Source organism: Ochotona princeps, chromosome 13 (genome assembly GCF_030435755.1).
Source record: "Ochotona princeps isolate mOchPri1 chromosome 13, mOchPri1.hap1, whole genome shotgun sequence".
NCBI lineage: Eukaryota > Metazoa > Chordata > Mammalia > Lagomorpha > Ochotonidae > Ochotona > Ochotona princeps.
The window spans coordinates 24,093,693-24,114,260 of NC_080844.1; the positions used below are offsets into that span (position 1 = coordinate 24,093,693).

Below are 20,568 nucleotides of genomic sequence, written 5' to 3' on the forward strand. Positions count from 1 at the left end.
AGGTGTTTCTCACTTAAAAATCTGTTAGAAATTTTAAATAAATCACTTACTTGCTAGCTGAATTTCTTCCCAGATAAAAAGCAGATTTTTTTTTTCATACTTTTTCTCCATTTTTCAATGTAAGTAATCTTTGGATGCTAGATAAGCTTTTTCTAACAGGCAGCCTGGCTATGTATTTAGATTATTTTGCAGTCATTATATTGACAGTGAGTTTCTCCTTGGCATAGAGGAGGCTGAACTTCTCCCAGTTACACAGTTACATATTGCTCTTTCCCCTCTTTTAAATCCCTCCTCATAGACGATTTTATTTGTTGTTATTTTAGAAACACATAATTTATCACTAATGTGTTTCCATTTGCATTATGTCAAAGCTGCTGGCAACAAGGAAAATAAGCCTGACTTTATCTCAAGTGGAAGTGTCCATAAACATTTCCTGAACCTCAGATCGTTTTGGCCACATCTTGCTTGCTGATAAGGACCTCTAATAACCTCAGTTTGGCTTTTATGTGCTTGTATTCATAGTACTCATCTGCCATTGGAATCCTGTCTTCCTTCTGTGGACTTCTGCAAAGCAAACATACAGTCTGTTAGTTCATAATAAATAAGTTCAATAAATACCCTTTTATATATTGTAAGAACAAAGTACTAGAGTAACAGCTACTACTTGGTTTTCATATTATACTCTGCTTACCTTAGCACCTTAATTCACTCCATTTTCCATGCATTAAGTTTCTAAGCAACAGTACCCTTTGACAATGTGAGTTTCGTGTTTTTGCAAATATATGACACAAGGGGGAACAAAACAAAAGACACAGACCTTTAAGGACATTCTTTGTCCAATTATTCCAGTTATTCTCTTTAACCTGACCATCACATGCCTGTGTACAATGTTCAGCTCTTTAGGGGACAGCTGTAACAAGATCAACCTGAAAACACTACTAAAATAAATTAATAAATAAATAAAATAAAACCCTCAGATAATTTACAAATGTATGGTGACAGGAAAAAATGGGTACCTTAGGAATTTCAAACATTTCAAAGTTTTCTTGTAAGTTTGCCTCTAGTAAAATGTAGTAGAATCAGATATTTTTCAACTAATGTATTTTTAAGAATCTAAATTCTAGCAATTCTTCATACACTAATTCCACAAAGACTACACATAAAAGTGTGTAAATTTTATTACATGTGCAGTGAACCACATGCTCTTGATTTTACTTTGAAGAATTGGGTGATATCTGGAGTTAAAACCATTTGGCTTCCCCCCAAAAAATGTCAGAATGTTTTCTAAAATGTAGTAATTACTGCAAGGTCCCAGAATGGTCTTGTCTTCTTAAGCTAGCCAATTGCTTTTTTTTTTTAACCCACAACTTTTAATATTAGGCTGGGAAAATACATATTGATTACCACAATTAAAGCTAATTAGAAACCAATGCTTTTCCAATGTTAGTATGGCTGAAACTGTTTATATGTAGGTTCATTCTATCTTCCCAGTAGACAGTTTTATGTAACAAGACAGTTCTTTGTAAAAAGCTAATCTATAAAGATTCTTTGAGAATGTAGTTATCTTGTATTATACCACTATTTACTGTTCTATAAGTTCTAGTAGGGAAGTTATAACTGTACACAATGCAAAGCTAGGCTTCATGCCAAATGTCAAAGTTATATTACAAACAGTTTGGCTCCATTCTGTGTTACGAGACAAACTTACCATAAATGATTTTTGATTACCATCTTAGTTATTACAGGAAAACGCAGTCCATGTTTTTTCTGGTCCTAAATACCCTGTTTTGGTTAACAAGCAATATTCTTAGACTAGAGTAAAAAGTTCTGCTATATTTTTCCTTAATCAGTTTTCCTCATATCTTATTTTCCTCATATCATATTTTATAACTGCATTACCACAAATCCTATTACATGGTAAATATATTTTTAAAAATTCTTTACAGTGCCTCAAAACATTTAGTAATGCATTGGCATGTTTATGTTACCTCATTAGGCTTTCACAATAAAAGTTCTGAAGTAAACAATATTTAGGTCCACAATTTCTAGACATTTCATTGTTTGATTTTATTTTTAGCTTAAATATGTAACCACAAGAGGGCATTCAACTTCGATTATCGATACAAGTGGGGTTAGAACGCAGATACAGAATGTGGTGCACTGAATATAATTAACGTGAATATCAAAGGCATCCTAACAGTTGTGCACACATGGAGATCCACTCCTGAATTCAAAAAGGTTAAAAGGTAAATATTTTGAAGAAACTCAGATATGAAAATTATGCATATCTTGAAGGAATGAATTGTGTGGAATTACTACTGGTTAGGTTTGTAATACGGATATCATCCCAAATATTTCCTTAAATGAAAACTTCCCATGGATACTCTTAAAAGAGAACCAGAAACTTTAACACAAATCATGTATTCCCAAAGCATAACATAGCAGAACATCCATTCAGCCAGTCAACTATCACAAGCAATGTTCTGCCATGAAATTTCATGAACATTTTGTAAAAGAAAATAAATATATGAAAACAGGGAACAAATCATGGCTTATAAATTTAGGTTTAATAGCACATAGCATGTCTGAGCAGATTAGTTAATGTCAGCAGAAGCTAAATTGGACTTGCACGAAACAAAGATTCTAGGTGGAAGAGTAGGGACGTAACATGGTAAGAGGTCCTTCAAAAAGTTCATGGAAAATGGAATGAATTTTATTTTGGAGCAATATATTTTTTAAATGATGCTGTTTCTCTTCTGTTATAACAGGTGTTTCCATGAATGTTTTAAAGGATACCTGGGATCTGGTATCTATAAAAACTTTCTCACTTAATGTTCACAAGTGAGCAGCTCTATGGAGTGAAATGGAGAAGTTGCCAGGGCCTAAGACTAAGCCTACAAATTTCCAGGTTTCTTTAGCAATTAGGCCGTTTCTACCAGGGAGCTCTCAGGTACTGGGGCTGAGAGAAATTCAGGAAGTCAGATGTGTAGACGGAGAGGAGCCAATGGAGCACTGATGTCCATGCTTATGATCTAAAAGCTGAAGGACAATTTAATCCCACACTGACACATAACGTTTTGACTTTGAGAAAGTAACATCCTTTATTTTCTTTTTAAGACTGAGGTCCCAAATAGCTGGCTACTATAGCTACCCACAGTACCCTAGGAATCCCATCATTTCAGCTTTTAGCAATGAAAAGTAAAGCTAAACACCCAAGTGATTTGGCTCTGCTTCCCAGATAGAAGTGTATCAATTGCTTTTATCTCCTGAGTATGTAATTTGTAACTGATACACTAAAAATTAGAGGAAACTTTTGAAACAAACTAGTTTCTGCGGTATAAAGGGGGTATTTAACACAAAGGAGTAATAATTTTTTTAAAAGTAGGGAACAACTTGTGTAATGATACCAGAAACAAGTTTTAAAGAATGAAAAAGTGATTTTTAAAGCACTAAATTTAAGTTATGAGATTTACTATGAGAAGTTCTATAGCTTGTCCTTTGCATATCAAAGCCTGATGGCATACCTGAGAGCTGCATGTTCCTGTAATGACACAATCAGAATGTTTCATTGAACAAAATCCAAGTCAAAGCCAGTGTGGAAGTTATTTACATCTTGTGCAAAATAACTCCCTGCAGCATTCCGGCTCATCTGTAACAGTCAGTAATTCTCTAGAAAATAGTATCTTTAAGAAGTCTCAACTCACTTACCTTCCCGTTTGTTTAAAAAACTGTTCTTCAAAATCTCTTAAAGCTTTGCGCAGTCTCTTCTTGTCAGCCCTCGTTTCTCGAAGATGGTCAAGAAGTACAGGCCTATGTCAGGTAAAATACATACTTGCCATTACTAAGCACTGGCATAATTGAGAGAGCATAGCAGTTCTGTCTGTTTGGAAGAAAAAATTCCCCAAAACATATTATGACCAGAACACTTTTTTGAACATAGGATTATCTCTGGAATACGGCACACCTAGAGCCACAACAGGAGGCACCCATAAATATAAGAAATATGTTGATGTTTGAAACTGTGTCACTTCAAAGAGAAAGGACAAGACGTAAGTAAACTAACACGCTACATTGGTGGTAGACTTAAACACAAGAGGAGGTTAATGTTCTGTCCTTAGGCAAATTCATACTAGGAGAATGATTAACTTTGGGGGAATGAACTTGGACCCAGAAAAAAGCTATAGTTACACTGAAAATTCTTCTCACTTCATTAAAGGCATTTATAGAATTCCAGAGATTTTGTAAATTCTCTGAAATTATATATGGACATTTTCTTAAAAACTGATTGGAATAAAATCCACACCCTTCAAAATGTTATAACCATTTTAGAAAAATTACACACTCCAAAAAACAAATCAGTTTTCAAACAGGTTGCATACCTGTAGTGTAAAGTTACAGTGCTAATAAACACTACAACATTAAAATCTCAATTTAGAACTTAGTCCTCGGTCTTATTCCACCTCTGCTTTGGGCTATAAACTCACTACACTATGGGTGTTAGAGAATCTCATGAACTGGGCTGTAGTAGTCAACAGGATTGCCAGCTACTGCAAAACGGTCATGACAACAATAATGAAAAACCAAACAGCTCCTAACCCGGAGCTCGTTGCGAGACAAAGACAAGCTCCTTTACTGAAGTCCAGGCAGACTCCTGGTCTGCAGAAACAATGCCATCTAAAAGGAGCAGGATGAAGTTTCTCTCAACTTCTTACCACAAAGGTACAGATATACATTTGGGTCTAGCATTTTTAAAGCCAGTTGTGCTTTACATACTGCTAAGTTAGATTGGTGCCAAGCTCTAAATTACAGAAACATAATGATAGCAAAATCAGTATTATTTATGTCATGTTTAGCACAAGGCTTCTAGGTTCTCTCCAGTTAAAAGAACCGAGTTATACATGACTATTCTGGTGTTCTTCTGGACTTTGCATGCACATAGGAATTGTCTCAGACAAGAAGAATCACTCCACAATTAAGATTCATACTCACATTGTAGCCTCATGTAAATTGGACATGGAGAGAGCTGGCTGTTTGATTTCTTTCTTTTCGTCTGGTAGCAGGGTCCTAACAGGTTCAGTCTCGTTTGAGTAGGTGACATGGTCACCAATAGGAAGGCAAGATACTGGATCTGGCAAAGCAAGCTGTTGGCTTCCCTGTAGACAGTCCTCATCAGAGTCCTCTTCCTCCTGCTTATCACAGGCAAAGTTACATAAAGTCACAGGATGCTGAGTATCTACTGAGGTAAAAATGGGAAGGAAATCATGAAATAGACACTGAAAACCGATGAGTAGGCCATGTACCTGCTGAGAATCAGAACAGAAAAACCCAGAACACTTCTTCATCAATTACTTTAGAAATCATGCTGATCAGTAAGCAAAGATGTACCCAGGCTGGTACAAAATGCTGATCAAGTTAGTTTGTTTGCTGGGCCAAAGAGAGCACAGCCATTTAGAATATGATGCAGTGTGGAATATACTACCAAATAACATGCTCCGCACAATCCAGACCTGGGCCCCTACTTCATGCACTTCCTAGTGATGTGGGTTAGGATGAAGGGACTATAGGTTTCTTTTGTCATATAGAAACTTCCTGAGTATTGTCCCATTGTGGGCCACATTCACATACAGAAAATACTTGGAAAATTTAGTAATTCAAGCAAGATATTTGAAGACCAAATCAACATCAGGCTACTCTCTAACCTGTTATAATTCTTATCACAACATGTAAGATTTACTTTTTATCAGAAAGCCAGATTTAGAGAGAAGGAGATACAGAGAGAAAGATCTGTCTGCTGCTTCACCCCCAAGTGCCTGCAATGGGCGGGACTGAGCTGATCCAAATGAAACCAGGAGAGAGCAGCTTCTTCCAGGTCTCCTGCACAGGTGCATCCTCGACTGCTCTCCCAGGCCACAAGCAGGGAGCTGGATGGAAGTGGAACAGCCAGGACATGAACCAGTGCCCATATGGGATCCAGCATGTGCAAGGTGAGGATTTAGCCACTGGGCCATCACACATGGGCCCTATACTGTGCTCTAAATTATACTTCCTTTGTGGGAAAACTTGAGATAGTTATTCTGTTATAGTCTTTTAAAATACAGAAGTATAAATGTAAATGCACTTAAGTATTACTTAAGTTTACGTTTATTAGTACTTATTCCTTTGTATATTAGTATACTAGGCAAGTGACTGTTTTGATATCAAGGGAGAAGGATTTGTGACTGGTTTTATAGTCTCATCAATCATTCTTTGTTAAAACTATTACTTATGGGACCCAGCGCGATAGTGCAGTAGTGATCGTCCTCGCCTTGAATACACCGGGATCGCATATGGTCACCAGTTCTAGTCCCGGCGGCCCCGCTTCCCATCCACGCCCTGCTTGTGGCCAAGGAAAGCAGTGGAGGATGGCCCAGAGCCTTGGCACCCTGCACCCATGTGGGAGACCCGGAAGAGCTCCTGGTTCCTGGCTTCAGATTGGCTCAGCTCCAGTCATTGCAGCCGCTTGGGGAGTGAACCATCGGACAGAAGATCTTCCTCTCTCCTCCTCTCTATATATCTGGCTTGCCAATTAAAAAAAAAAAAGTATTACTTATGTCCAGTACTACTATTTCCTACTGAAATGAATCTTGTCATATTGGTATAAATGATACCAAAAACAAATGTAATCATTTTATTAAACAACACATTCTGCTATTTCTCATTAAAAACACTAATCAGTACACAAACTGGGAAGGCTGTTTTGTCTAGCTGTGCTAAGAATTGAACAATACCAACTAAAATCCATTATTCTCATTTTCCAAAGCAATGCACCAAAATGTTAACAGCATCTTCAAACATACATGTTCTGCCATGTATCCCTGCTGTGGTAATCATTAGCCACTGTTAGACATTCTCCTGAGCTATTGGGAGTTCCACATTGCCATTATGTGAAAATAAGATCTGGCAGTATATACCGCCAAGGAGGATCATAGAAGTCTCACAGTCCCACACTTCTATACAAGCCACCACTACAGATTTCTATTTAATGCAACCTTCCTGACTTACAATTGTTGGAATAAGGGAGGGCGTTGACAAGATTTGCTTGATAATTCTGTATCGGTCATAAAGAGGTTTTATGAGGTTCTTATCTTGCTTGGCTACCTGTAAAACATACAATTGTTTCTTCATCAAACAAGAATAAAAAACAGTAATTTTTTAGCAAGGAGAAGAAATCCTGGCACCCAAGATAACGGATTTTAATACAATAGTAAGAAAACCACCTTTTCTAAGATCCTGCATTGTAACATGTACCAAACGTTTCTATGGAAAGCTAACAAGGATGGCCTGTAAAAGTCCTATGAAAACATTTGGTCTGGGCCTACCAAGGTAACTATAAAAGTAGGCCTAGAAATTTAATATATCTATATAGCAGGGAAATTTTCAAGTGGATAATTTTATATGATCCACAAATAATGTTATAAATATCCAATGACCCTTGGAAGGAAAGATTCCCCACTCCTGTTTTAAAGGAAAAGTCTAAGTTTTAGAAAGATGATTTGTAGAGTTTTCTGCAGGAGTATACAGTATGTCAGTAAGTTGAACTTTAATTACTCCCTCGTTCTGGATCAGAAATCAATGAGTGACCCAGGCTTTTTTTCTTTATAAACTTGTATTTTATCTGTCTAGATGTCAAAGATTATATTCATGAATACCAACCTTGTTCAAGTCTTCATTACATGGTGGAGTTATATCCTAGTTTATTGGCTAGCTGGTATGAACAAAGTTATTTGAACAAAACATTTAGCTTATGTAAATCCTCAATTTCCTACCCATAAAAGAGTTAAAGTTGCCTGCAACCAAAGCATGCCATCAACTGTTATCCATGAATGCATTCCATATTCCTCTGTTAAAACCTTTAAACCTAATTTCAAGAGATCATATTGTACATAAAAAATTAAATAACTCCCTATCTGTCTACCTATTTCAAATTTACCCAGCTCCTCCAATTTTCTCCCTAATCCATATCCTATATTTTTCTTGCATAACTACTACATGCAGCTTCATTTTCACTGTTCGCCAACAGTAATACTTAACAAATAGTGGGAGGAAAATGGCAGAAATAGCCCATGGTATCACCCTGGTATTTGTCTTCAAATTACACAAATCCAAGCATACTTCTAGACTCACCCCTCTCAGCCCCCACACACCCCTTTCAAGGGAGAGCCCTGAAGGTAATGAATATTGACCTAAGTCTTCTATTTACTCTCATGCTTCCCCCCTCCACACACACACCAATGGCAAACATTCTGGCCCATATTGAGCTCTATTTCTCTGAAATGTTGTATTTTATAGTCTAGGCTTAATTGTTTTGTGTGATTAAGTTTTATTTGCTCAAGTAAATTAGAAGTTCCTTTAAGGCAGATATCAGATCTGGAATTTCTTTTAAGTTCTCACATCCCCATTCCTACTAAAGTAACCTGTATCTATTAATACATAGTTATATGCAAAAATGACTTTAAAAAATCTTCACATAAATTCCACAAGCTATATAACCTAAGGCTTTATACTTTTCTTTATTTTCAGCACAAAAAAAACTTCTATTGTAGAATCCTTTTAAAACTGTGTGTTAGTCTCAAGAACCTTTCATTTTCTGGCCTGTCGTTCCCTAAACTCTGTTAGTCATGACAGATATTCCAAAGAGGTAAAATCCAAACAAAATCATAGCAACACTTATGTCATGAAATTTTCATAGGTGATAGAAGAGAACAACCTAGTTTAAGTTAAAAAAAAAACACAGTGAAATAGGTATTTAGCTACTGCAATTTGATTTGTGATTTATGTCGTTATGTCTCCATTCTATGGAAATTAAATTTAATCCTGAAAGAAAAAACAGAATGACTAACAGTACAAATGATGAAGGGTATCTTGTACAAATACTAGTTGAAAATTATGGTTCATATACAATGTATGTAATCTTTTACTCTGATTACATGATTTTACTCTTACAGTCACTAATAAAACAGTTGCCAGAGACAGGAAGGTTCAGTGGTTAGCCCAGTAGAGCTTCCTAAACAGGAAAATTCTGGCAAAAGTTGACTAAAGCTAAGGAATCCTAAAAGAATTGCTTGCTGTCCAAAGAGAAGGTCATTTTTTACTTCTCAACTTGAGGAAGTTTGTTTACGAGGATGCTTACAGAGAAAAGTTTTATTTTAAAATGTTTTGTTTTAAAATATATTGCACCAGACCCCTGGAGAATAGAAAAACAACATGTTGGTTAAAATGTTTGAACAATGGTAGTTCTTCCCAAACAACTTTGCCATGAGAGTCAACAAGGAAACACATCAGGGTTGGCCACTCAATAAGTTCTATCTCATGGAAAGTCAGCCTGCTTTCAAGCTAATATTCTACCACTTAATGCATTTAATGATTAGAATAATCTACTGGATAGTGTTTTTTTATGGCAACACTGTCATGCTATTGACAAATTATATCAAATTGTATTCTAAACATTGTATCAAATTTTATTCCTTTAGTGCTATAAAAAATGGCGAAGGCAAGTAAAGATAATTATCTTTATTGTTTATCGTTTTATACATATCACCTTATGTTGACCTGTAAAACTAAATGTCATAAAATATACCTACTATGGAGGGTTCTCTCTGGCTGTTGAAGCTACTCACCATGATCCTGGTTTCTTCCATTTACACAATAAAAATCAAAAGTTAAGTTACATTTTGCATACGATACAGACAGGCAGCATTGTATAGAATCAGAAAAGGGAGAGCAGTCATTTCTTGTCAAGGCACAACATAGTCCTGTAACTCAAAATTATTTCAAAAAATTACCCAGAGTAAAGGAGCAGTCATTCAGTAGCAGTATCTGAACCAACAAGACAGTGCTGTCGTAGGATTTATCAGCTTCAGTACAGGCTCTAACCACACACCAAACACTTCCGAGAGTTGTAGTAAAAGTCTCTTTCAAACACAAGTCATTCTTCTTTGCAGTTTTTAATATTTAATGCAGCTTCAGCAATAAGGCTGGGACTGCAGATACAAGTCATCTGTCAATTTAAGTTTAAAGAAACGACCTAATGAGATTATCTGAAATGTTAATGAGCTCACTGAGGAGGCAGGATTAATACTGACTGCTATGGAAATATTTAACCCTCCCTTGTGCTGTGCTGTGGCTTGTCTCAGGCCATATAGTAGCTGGTCAGTGGAACTAGCTTAGGCCCTCCCAGGAACAACACTGAAGCTTTATATAATGAAGCATACATGCTCTACTATAGACTTTTTTTTTTAACCCTAAAAGGCCCCAAATTAACCTACTACTGAGCTATTTTTGGCTTATTTAAAATGGTTCTGATACTAAATAACTCAACAGATATTTCATTTGAAATACAATAACTGCCACTTAAAAAAGGATGACTTCCAAGGCACTCAGATTTATCTCTGATATCCAGACTCTTGTTTGCATGTGTCTACTTGACTTAGATGTCTTAGTGTGGTGACCCCACTACCCAGTTGGCCCTGGACTGAGGCATTTCCCAAGACAGGCTTTTCAGAGCTAAAAATGGGAAAGTCCTAGGCCAAATGGGGTGGGTCATTTTGTTTCTCAAAGGACTTATATTCAGTATATTCCAAACAAGTCTCTAAACTTTACTGTACTCCCAAATGTATTCCTCCAGCGGCATCTCCATTTCAGGAAGTGGACCTGTCACCATTCAGGGTTCTTTCTTCTGTTCTAGTCCTCCCATCCCACATTTCAGCCTGTGCTTTTGAGGCTTAGCACAATGCACTTGAATGTTTACTACTTTCCATATTTCCCAGGCCACCATGTCAGTAATTCAAGCTACCCATTTAATTTTACCTTTTCCCTTATTATTTGTTTACACATCGGAAATATATTTTACATATAAATTACATCATGTCACTTCTCTGCACATAACCATTCTAACAACTTGTCAGTACTTTCCATAATCTAAAAGGTTCAGTGTGAATGGATTCCATCTCTTTCTGATTTCATCTCATGTCATTCTGTGCTCCAGCTCTCAGACCTAAGAATTCCAAGAACACAATAAGCTCTTTTCTTAAGGCCTTCACACCTGCCATTCCATCTGTCTAGAATGTTCTCTGCTGTTATTTACCCATTTTTTCACTGAATATCACCCTCTTGATTTTAATTACCCTATCTGGACTATAAGCCATATTTATAATTTTTCTGTCATTTGATCCAAATAATGCTCTAGTCTATATACTAAGCCTAATTTTCCTTTCACTGTCCCGATTAACTCAGTAGAACCCAGAATTAAGATTTCAGTATTAACCAATTTGCTTTCATGGTTTCAAGGCAACCATAATACGCCAAAAAGACCCTAAGAAGTATTAAAGGATGAAAAAACAAATGTGCATACATAAACTATTCAATAGCTATCACAAATGTTAAGAATTTCCATTGGGGAAGAGTATATGTTGATCACATTGGAAATGTGATTCATCCTTTACAACATCTGTTAGCTTTTCAAGTCTGAAGGAATTTCATAAAGATAGGGTTGTCCATGGGGCCATTTCTACTTTTAGATTATCAGTTGCAATGTAAACAATTAACCCAAAGGCACAGTGTAAGCTTTTGGGAGTCTACTACCTTATGATTAAGACCAGATAATGTACAGCAGAACAAGTAAACAGAATTCCCAAGACTTCAGTCCAAAGTTGAAAGTCGTGGTTTATCCACTCTTGTTCACTAAACATTCATTCAATACGTATTATGCACACATAAGCAACAGTCCTACTATACTAGGAATTTAAATATAGTATGAGAAACAGAAAATGACATCTAGGATAGAGCTATGAAAGGGTATCTGCAACTCATGTCTAAGAACTGAAAGGCAACCACACCAGTGTAGCTAAGTCAGGAAAGACAACAAGAAAGCTTCCCTGACGTAAGCAGAGGCATGTAGGATGAAGTAGAACTGAAGAGATAGGCTAGCTGCTCTTATCTGAGGTCCAGGTGTGCATATCTGGTACCTACTTGATGACTATCTGGTTGTCTCAGATATTTCAAAAGTAAGATTTCAGACGCTGAAAACTTGAGTTGCAACAATACATCCAAGAAAGCATGCTTTTCTGTCCTTATTATATGAGTAAATAATCACTATCATTACTGTTCATGCATCATCCCTGCTTCAGGACTTTTTAGCAGAAATACATGCAATGCTTTTCCCATGCTCAGACAATAATGCTTACTTCTTAGTCTTTGGTTTATTTGCTAATTAAGGGGAAGTGCAGGATCAGAGAACAATATGATATAGCCTTATCTCTTTGCCATTTACTTTCTCTCAACATATCACATTATAACCTGTAGAACAGAGGTATATCTAAGAATCATGTGGCAACACCCACAAGTCAGGACCAGTAATCCACCAGAAACGCAACTGAAATTTCAGAACAAGCTTCCTAAAGCTGTTTAGGTGGTGACAAATACTTAGCCAAATGAGTCAGACATGTGCTCTCACTGGAACTCTGTGGAGTGAGGACCCTACAATGATATGGTGAGATACCTTAGACTCTTCCTGGAGGGGGAGCTGGTGTCTCTTCTCCTTCAGACATGTCAACATGGCATCAGAGGTCTCCTCCCCAGAGGAGCTTGGCTCAGGGCCTGCAGCTTCTGGCCTCCCAGGCTCTCTGGGTACTGTAGGTTGCTCACAAAACCGATTTCTTGGTGGACTTTTGGGAGTACTCCCTTGTTCTGACAGCTTCAGCTTTAATTCTAAGAAAAATGTGGTGAGTTACCATGAGGATGAGGATTCAATGCCCCTAAAATAACCATCAGTCTTTTGGGAATTCCTCCTCTCATAACAAATTGTTACAAATGACCTGCACTAATGGTTTCCCAAAGGGCAAGGGCAGTGCTACTAACCAGGGCCAACAACATGAGCTCCCAATGCCATATACGAACAGAACTTCAGTGACGTGGATACTATGCAGGTACAAGTTCATAAGTGAAGGTAACTCGTGATTTAGGTCAATGGATAGCAGCATTCTGGAGGACAATCAGTAATGTGCTATTTCCACCTCGTTAGCTACCTACCTTAGCACCTCAGATTACATACTGAAAAATGCATTTACCTAAGCTTTTGAATGTTTTGTATCCATTGGGAGCCCCTGTGAAAATTCAAGTACCTCTGGAAGCCCTTATACCTGCAGATACCTGAGGAAATAGAGGAGGGGGAGAGGGGGAGATGGGAAGGCCAGCCCCAACCTGACATTGTTTTATGTATTATTACCTTCTAAAATCCAGCAGTCACCACTGCTGTAGTGTGACCTTACAGAAGCTTAGATTGTTAAAAATAGGAAAGCCATGGGGGCATGCATCAAGGAATTACATTTTAGAATGTACTAAGGGATTGGTCACTTGAATAAAGTTGTTTCTATGGACTTTTCAGCTGCTGAGCTTATTTTCCTTCTTTTCATTGCAACATGTTTATTTGTTCCAATATTTTGTTTTCTGGTTAGATTCTAGCTTGCTGTTTAAACACTGCATATCTTATGAACCTACTGCATCGTTGCAGTTTCCATGAATTAATATTCCCTTCTAGTTATTTTTCATCATCATCATCTTTAAAAAATCTGAAAAAGAAACTTCCCCATCTAAGAATTTATATTAGTGTGCAAAGAAGAAAATTGATTTTATTAATAAATTGTGCTGGTCCTTCTTAAGTAATTTTAAAATTAACACATCACCATCCCCATAGCGGGACAAAAAACAGCACTAGACTCGGAGGCAGGAGAACCAGGGGTTATACCTGCTTCACCACCTCCCAGCCACATGACTGTTTTTTTTTTTACCCTCATCTGTTGGATGGGCAACTCTCAGTCCTCTTTAACATCCCAGTGTCCAATCACCCAGGAGAATAACAGTCCCCTCATGTTCCAACATGCCTGGCATTGAAGTGAATTCTCCTTGGATCATGGAGATCCACAGTCATTCTCTGTAAAGGTTGATTAGATAGGACTAAACAATGAAGGTGCTGTAGGACTCCTGATTTCAAATGGGGCCTCCAATCTAAGTGGCAAGCAGGGTTCAAGTTTCAAAGCACAGGTGGAAATGAATCACAGACAACATGGAGCACATTACTACTGCAACTGCTTCCTTTCCGAGGAAACAGACCTTGAGCTGGCATTTACCTTTGAGCTGTTTGCGACCCTTAGCCAAATCATTCATCCATTTCAGGACTTCAGGATTAGAAGTCTTGTCACCATGTGAAGGCTGCCAAGGGAGGAGGAAGAAAGACAAAACAACAAAAAACTTTTCAAACAGTTGAGCCACACCAAAAAATTCAGGAACACAGAACCTGGTAAAGAAATTCGAGAGTGAAAACTCCAAGGATGTTATTGCTTCTGGAAAACAGCAACCATTCTTGACTTCCTCCACTCTTCCATCTGTGGCATGGACATGGTTCCTGCATGCCAGGCCCTTTTCACGCAGTCTTCTCCATGCCATTTTTCCCCACAATGCCCCACACCTGTTGAGCACACTGAAGTTTAGCACCCAGCCAGTGGCTTGCACACCTGGCTTCAAGGCCATAACCTGCCTCAAGATTCAGCATCTGTCCATCATATCTTCCATGCTGAAGAAAAAAGGCCACAGGGTCTCTAAAACGTGAAAAGAGTCCCAAGGAGTTAATCTGTCAGGGGAATACCCACATCTCTAAGGCTCAGTTTTCTACCAAGGTAAGTAATAAAGTGAATACAATCAATCACATGCATGTGGTCATGGGCAATCCCTTGATCTCTCTATGCCTCAGTGTCATCTATCAGATAAGAATTAAAATAGCAGCTGACTTCCAGGAATGCTAGGATGGATTCATTAATTAAATCTGTAAAGCATAGAAAAACAAGTATTAGTAGGAGTACAATCATCATTAGTTGTTAATATTTATAACAGCTATAAGAGTAGTGGTAGTAGCATTTTTATTCCCAGACCTTCAAAGTAATCATGAGTATTTTTTCCCTAATATGCATGTAGACATAAACAGCCAATCACAACTAGCATGTAGCACTGAAAATATTTTAGGAGCATACATCACTGCAAATACAAATCATTCCCTTCATTTCTGGATTTCTTATCAGAGCACAGAAATGTTTTTTCTACAGAAAGGGAAAACTCCAAGGGAAGAGTAGCCAATCATACCATTTATCTGTACAAGTAAGTTAAAAATATTCTTCACCAAGTCAAGGTCACCACAGTAATGTGAAAGCATGTTCAGGAAAAGTAATGTTTACTTTGAATCAAGGATATATGTGGGTACTTCAAAGAGTGCATGCAAAAGGAGATTAAATTAAGTTTGTTTTGGTGGAAAAAATTTTGAAATTCACAGATGACCTTCAAAAAGTTCATGGGAAACACAAAGTATGAAAAATTATGCATGGATTTCCACGTTTTACAAAGTAAGTTATTCTCTTAATTGTATTTCCCACAAATTTTAAAAAGTATTTAAAGTAAATCTCAAATTATTTAACAATGTTCAAGGTGACAAACATAATAGCATGAATTATGGGCACTGGTAATGATCCAAACTAGGGACACTGTCATCTTTAAGGCTTCACTAGATGCTTGTAACTTCAGAAGGCCACTGGTAAGAGGGAGGTACACAGGAGAAAGCTGAGCACAACTGTCAGAATCAAATCCACATAACATTAGCGTGTTCACTTTAAAACACAGGCATGGTACTGTCATTCTAGAGTGACACAAAAACCATACACGTTAAAATCAAGACAGAAACGGCAACTGATGTAAGCATGCCAGTGATTCTTTCCTACAGGGGACTTGGAATACTAGGGTTGCCATGAGGGAGCCCTGATTTCAAAACCATGGACAGTGGCGCATGCCCCGCCCCCCCACCGCCCCTGCTCCCCAATGGCTGAGCCTGATCCCATCTCTAGTTGCTGTCATGATGCACTGCACTCTTTCCTAGGCATATAGTCCAGGATTTGGCTTTGGCAGAATTCTGATTATATGGACTATCAATGTTTGGCTTTTCACTTCCCCCAAATCCTCCAAAATCTCCTCTCAGATCTGACAACCCATCTTCTTTAACAATCTTCACTAGATCTTCCTCACATTTAACAGTTAATCCTATGTTCCGAAATATATTCATCTCTATGTGTGTGTCACACAGAAACTCTAATTTACTGACCATCAAAGCGATAAACTTCACTGCCATACATAGGCTTTAGGGAAATCAGGACTGGATTTTTTCACAAAATAATTTTAAATCTGAAATAATTTTATTAAATGACTTTTTAAAAAATTTCCTTTCTCTAGAGATAACTTTGGAAAGAGGTTATACCAAGTTCTCATGGGTGGTAACCCTCTATGGGTCAGAATCCAGTGGCCATACACTTGGATATTAGAATTGAGGTTTTTCCACTTGAGCAAGACCCTTGCTTGGAGCATGCCCCACATCAGGGACCTGGGATGGGTGGGAGACTGGGTAGGGCTTCTCCCTTTGTCTCCCCCTTTACTCCAGATACAGGAGAAAAAACCAATGTGGAAATAATGGTCTTACCCACTTTCCTGCAGCCCTTGAACCTTTGTGCCCGAATCAACTATGTAAAGATTTAAAAAAAAAACTGGGAAAAAAAGAATTGAGGTTTTTCAGTGCAGTTAAAATGGAGGTCACAAGCCACATTTCACATAACAGAAGATACTACCGGATCAGATCCGTGGTGGGTCACAGAAGATTCCTACAACAAATGAGAAGTTTCAAGAGTGATAATAGGAAGACCTGAGTTGTTACCTTGGCTAGATCTGTTTTCTGCTCTGTGATGCCATAGCATTCACCCTACCTTCTCTGGGCCTCTATATCTCCAGCTGTCAGATAAGAAAATACTAGCCATTCCATTTAATTTTAACATTTTCTGAATCCTCTGAAAGTAAACAACTGGTTAAAGCAGTATTCTTTCATCTTTATATTCTGTTCATTTGTATTGCTGTTGTTTACCTATTACATGTATTAATTATTCTGGAACTTACTTTTTTATATATCATTGCAACAGACTGGCCCCAACTAGAGAACATTATGCTCAGCGAAATAAACCAATCTCAAAAGGAAAAATATCATATGTTCTCTCTGTTGTAAGGCAACTTTCATGCAAAATACAAGAATAATAAATACATAAACATGCATATGTGTATATTCACCTATAAGAACCCTACAGTGGAGATTAGCATACCAAGAAATGAAGATACATTGCAGTATGCATCTCTACTTCCAAATAAAGATGAACTCCCAATGAAATTGTTGAAAATATCTGGACAATAAGATACTGTACTTTCCACCAGTGTCTATGCTTACAATATAATGATACACTTAAACAGCAAAATGTTGGACTTGTGACTATTGCTGAAGAACTATACCGTTTTAATTGCATGGGGGAATATAGTAGAAGGTAGAAGAAGGGAATGAGAAGGGTGGAAGGGGAAATGCCTGTGCCTATGGAACTGTATCATGAAAAATAAAAATTTTAAATAAATGAATATGGTGGTATCTTCTAGCCCCTTGAGCCAAACAGTCAACATACAATCAATTGCAGAGAACAGGTACACCTTAGGTCAGGTATATAAAATGGGCAAACTGAAAATAAATGGAAAGATTTGTGTTAAACACAAGTATCAAGGGTCTGGTGCGATAGCCTAGTGGCTAAATCCTCGCCTTGCATCCACCAGGATCCCGTATTGGCACTGGTCCGAGTCCCAGCTGCTCCACTTCCCATCCAGCGCCCTGTCTTTGGCCTGGGAAAATGGTCAAAAACTGCCCAAAGCCTTAGGACACTGCACCAATATGGAAGACCCACAAGAACTTTCTGGCTACCAGCTTTGGATCAGCTCAGCTCCAGCCTTTGCGACCATTTGGGGAGTGAGCCAGTCTCTGTCTCACCTTCTCTCTGTTAAATCTGCCTTTACAATAAAAATAAATACATCTTGAACATTGTTTTAATTTTAAAATAATAAACTGAAAAACACAGGCATCAGAACAGCATGGAGGCTCGCAGGAGCTCAAGTTCAATAATTAGAAATTGAAGCTATTAATTCCATAGCCAGGCTACAAGGGAGGGAAGTCTTATACAAAGAAGCAACCAGGACTGGAAATTGAGTCCAGGCTGTCCTGTGGTACAGATGTCCTTCAGGATGGGAGTGATTGGTTTATGAATAGAGCACCATTTTGAGCTGGGCACACACCTCAGTTCTCCTCCTTATTGGCCCAACACGCCGTAGCCCACATGGGAGTGTTTGGATTTGATACTCAATGCTGGCTACCGGCTCCAGCCTCCTGTTAATGTAGATCATGGGAAGCAGAGGTGATGGTTTAAGTAATTGAGTTCTAGCTACACAGCAAACTCTACTGGAAAGCAGAAAAAAAGCCTAATATATCAGTCACTCAATACCACGTCAATTAACCCCATAATGTTGTAAACAGTTGTTGATGATATGTTATGGCTTTTAATTGGTCGGAACGATATTCTGCCAGCTCTGCCTTTAGACCAGAGATGGTCTCCCCAAGAAACTGTTGAATTGATCTGGACAGTAAGATGCTGGACTCTATGCATGGCACATGCTTGCAGTGAAAGAAACAAGACTGGATTTGAACTGCAATACTGCAATAAGGTAGAGTAATCCACCATGGTGGGAGGGCACGGGGAGGGGTTGGGGGAACCTTGGAGCCTATGAAACGATGTCATAAATGAAATGCAATAAAAAAATGTAAAAAAAAAATTTCTTTCATTTCTGACAAGGCAGGCCATTATGGGGTAGCCTGGTCAAACAGATTTCAAATAGATTTTAAAACTTGTTTTGCTTATTTTTTTCCTTTTCATCAAACACTAATTAGCATATATGTACTCCTTTATTTAGTACAAACTCAGGAAGTTATCACTAATATTAATCATACTCTCAGATGGCAATAGGGATTCAGAAGATCAAGTTCAAACTCACAAATTTCTTAAGCTGCTGCACTGGGATCATACCCAGTAGGGCCTGATTCTGAACTTGTTCCTGAGCCTAAGTCTACAGTTCCCACTGTGCAGCCATCATAATTCCAGCAACTTTCCAGCAAGCAACAAGTAACCGTTGCTGTTTGCAGGGTATCTGGAGCTTTCACACTCAGGACATGTAAGAATTATCTGACTTTTTCACTGCAAATCTAGCCATCTTCAACCCACTGCTCCAGCCCAACCTGACAGAACACAGTTCTCCCAAGCAAGCTGTTTAAGTTTCTGTCAGGCCTGGGTGCCCTTACTTATAACAGAAAGGCCTAGACTAACAGTTTGTGGGACTCCCTGCTGCACTGCAATGGACAGATAGTACTTTAACTGCCTGTCCCTAGTGAAAAGATTCCTCATCTTCCCCTGCCTAAGACTGCCTTAAGTTCAATCTGGTTCTACTTCCCATTTTAGAAAGTCACTAAAAATCCCTTTAGTGACTTTGAGGATGGCTTGGGAAGCACAGGCAGCAAGACTATAACCCACTTTCATCTCACTCCCAAAATCTTACCAGCACACTCACTTGAACCTTCCAACTGTCTGTTCTAGGCGCTCAGGGAGACTTTCCGTATTCTAAGATGTTTCAGAGATGATGCTGTTTTCTTTTATAATAAGCTGTTCTGGGCCCTCTGCCAAACACCCACTATCTTCATGCTGTTCTGTGTGAATCTGATTTTTCCTTATGCAATGGTCATCATTAGCATGAAAAAAGCACGGACACCAAAACACCATGCTCTACCATTTATGTGAGAAAAAGACAAGACTCAGGTTTGCTGCAGTGTGGCACTGGCAGCAAGGCTCAGGTCTTTTTGACGGCAAAGAATGTGCGCATGTGTTCTACATGGCCCTGAACTGATATCATCTGAGGGGGCCTTTCTCCGCCACCAAAAAGTGTGTCAGTGTCAAAGAAACCATCCTGCCCTAACTCTGCTCCACAGCTGGTCCTTCGTAGGGTCTTACCAAGATGGGAAACAGTAAGAAAAAATAGCAAATTTCAGACTTTCTAAATTTTAGCTCTAGAAAAACTAGTGATAATATGGCTCTCCAGTGAAAACAAAAACAAAAATGTGTGTCCAACAGTCAAGTTCAGAAACGAGACTCATAGTCCATTACCAGGAAACATCAGCAGAGACCCACTGAAAGCACACAAGAATAACAGACCCAGGGTGAGAACTCAGCTTATCATGGATCCTGTGTTGGCCATTGGGGATGGAGTAGATTCCTGGCAAAGCAGACAACCCAAAAAGGAGGAAAGAAGCCCAGGAAAATTCACACAGGTCTGGCTCAATCTGCTCTTTGTCAAACCCTGAGGTGCTTACCCGGTATTTCTTTTCCTGTTCAAATTTTTCTTCGAATTTCCGAATTTTCCTCTTGAGGCTCTGGATGTGCTTGGTGAGCTGGGTAATGGTCTGTGGCTCCTTGCTATCACCACAGCTGCACCGGGAAGAACTGCGGGGCCTGCAGCAGTTACAAAGAGGGAGTAAGCATTAAAAGAACAGTTGTGGTTGGGTATTTGACATAGTAGCCATGACCTAGCTGCAGATACCCA

General features: G+C 38.4%; 1 protein-coding gene across 13 annotated transcripts in view; it reads right to left on the reverse strand.

The window, feature by feature from the left end:
• Positions 1-18: 18 nt before the first annotated feature.
• Positions 19-20,568, reverse strand: part of FAM13C (family with sequence similarity 13 member C) — a 244,569-nt gene continuing 224,019 nt past the window's right edge. For 10 of the 13 annotated variants that reach the window (XM_058671479.1, XM_058671469.1, XM_058671476.1 and 7 more), the window contains 7 exons: positions 20,339-20,477; positions 14,163-14,244; positions 12,536-12,744; positions 7,042-7,137; positions 4,990-5,189; positions 3,709-3,810; positions 20-564 (listed from right to left, as the gene is read on the reverse strand). In XM_058671479.1, coding sequence (XP_058527462.1) covers positions 441-564; positions 3,709-3,810; positions 4,990-5,189; positions 7,042-7,137; positions 12,536-12,744; positions 14,163-14,244; positions 20,339-20,477 — 952 coding nt within the window. In that variant the 3' untranslated portion in view covers positions 20-440. Of the gene's footprint in view, positions 565-3,708; positions 3,811-4,989; positions 5,190-7,041; positions 7,138-12,535; positions 12,745-14,162; positions 14,245-20,338; positions 20,478-20,568 lie in introns of all 13 variants that reach the window. The other 3 variants (XM_058671472.1, XM_004583397.4, XM_058671467.1) reach the window with 2 other exon arrangements.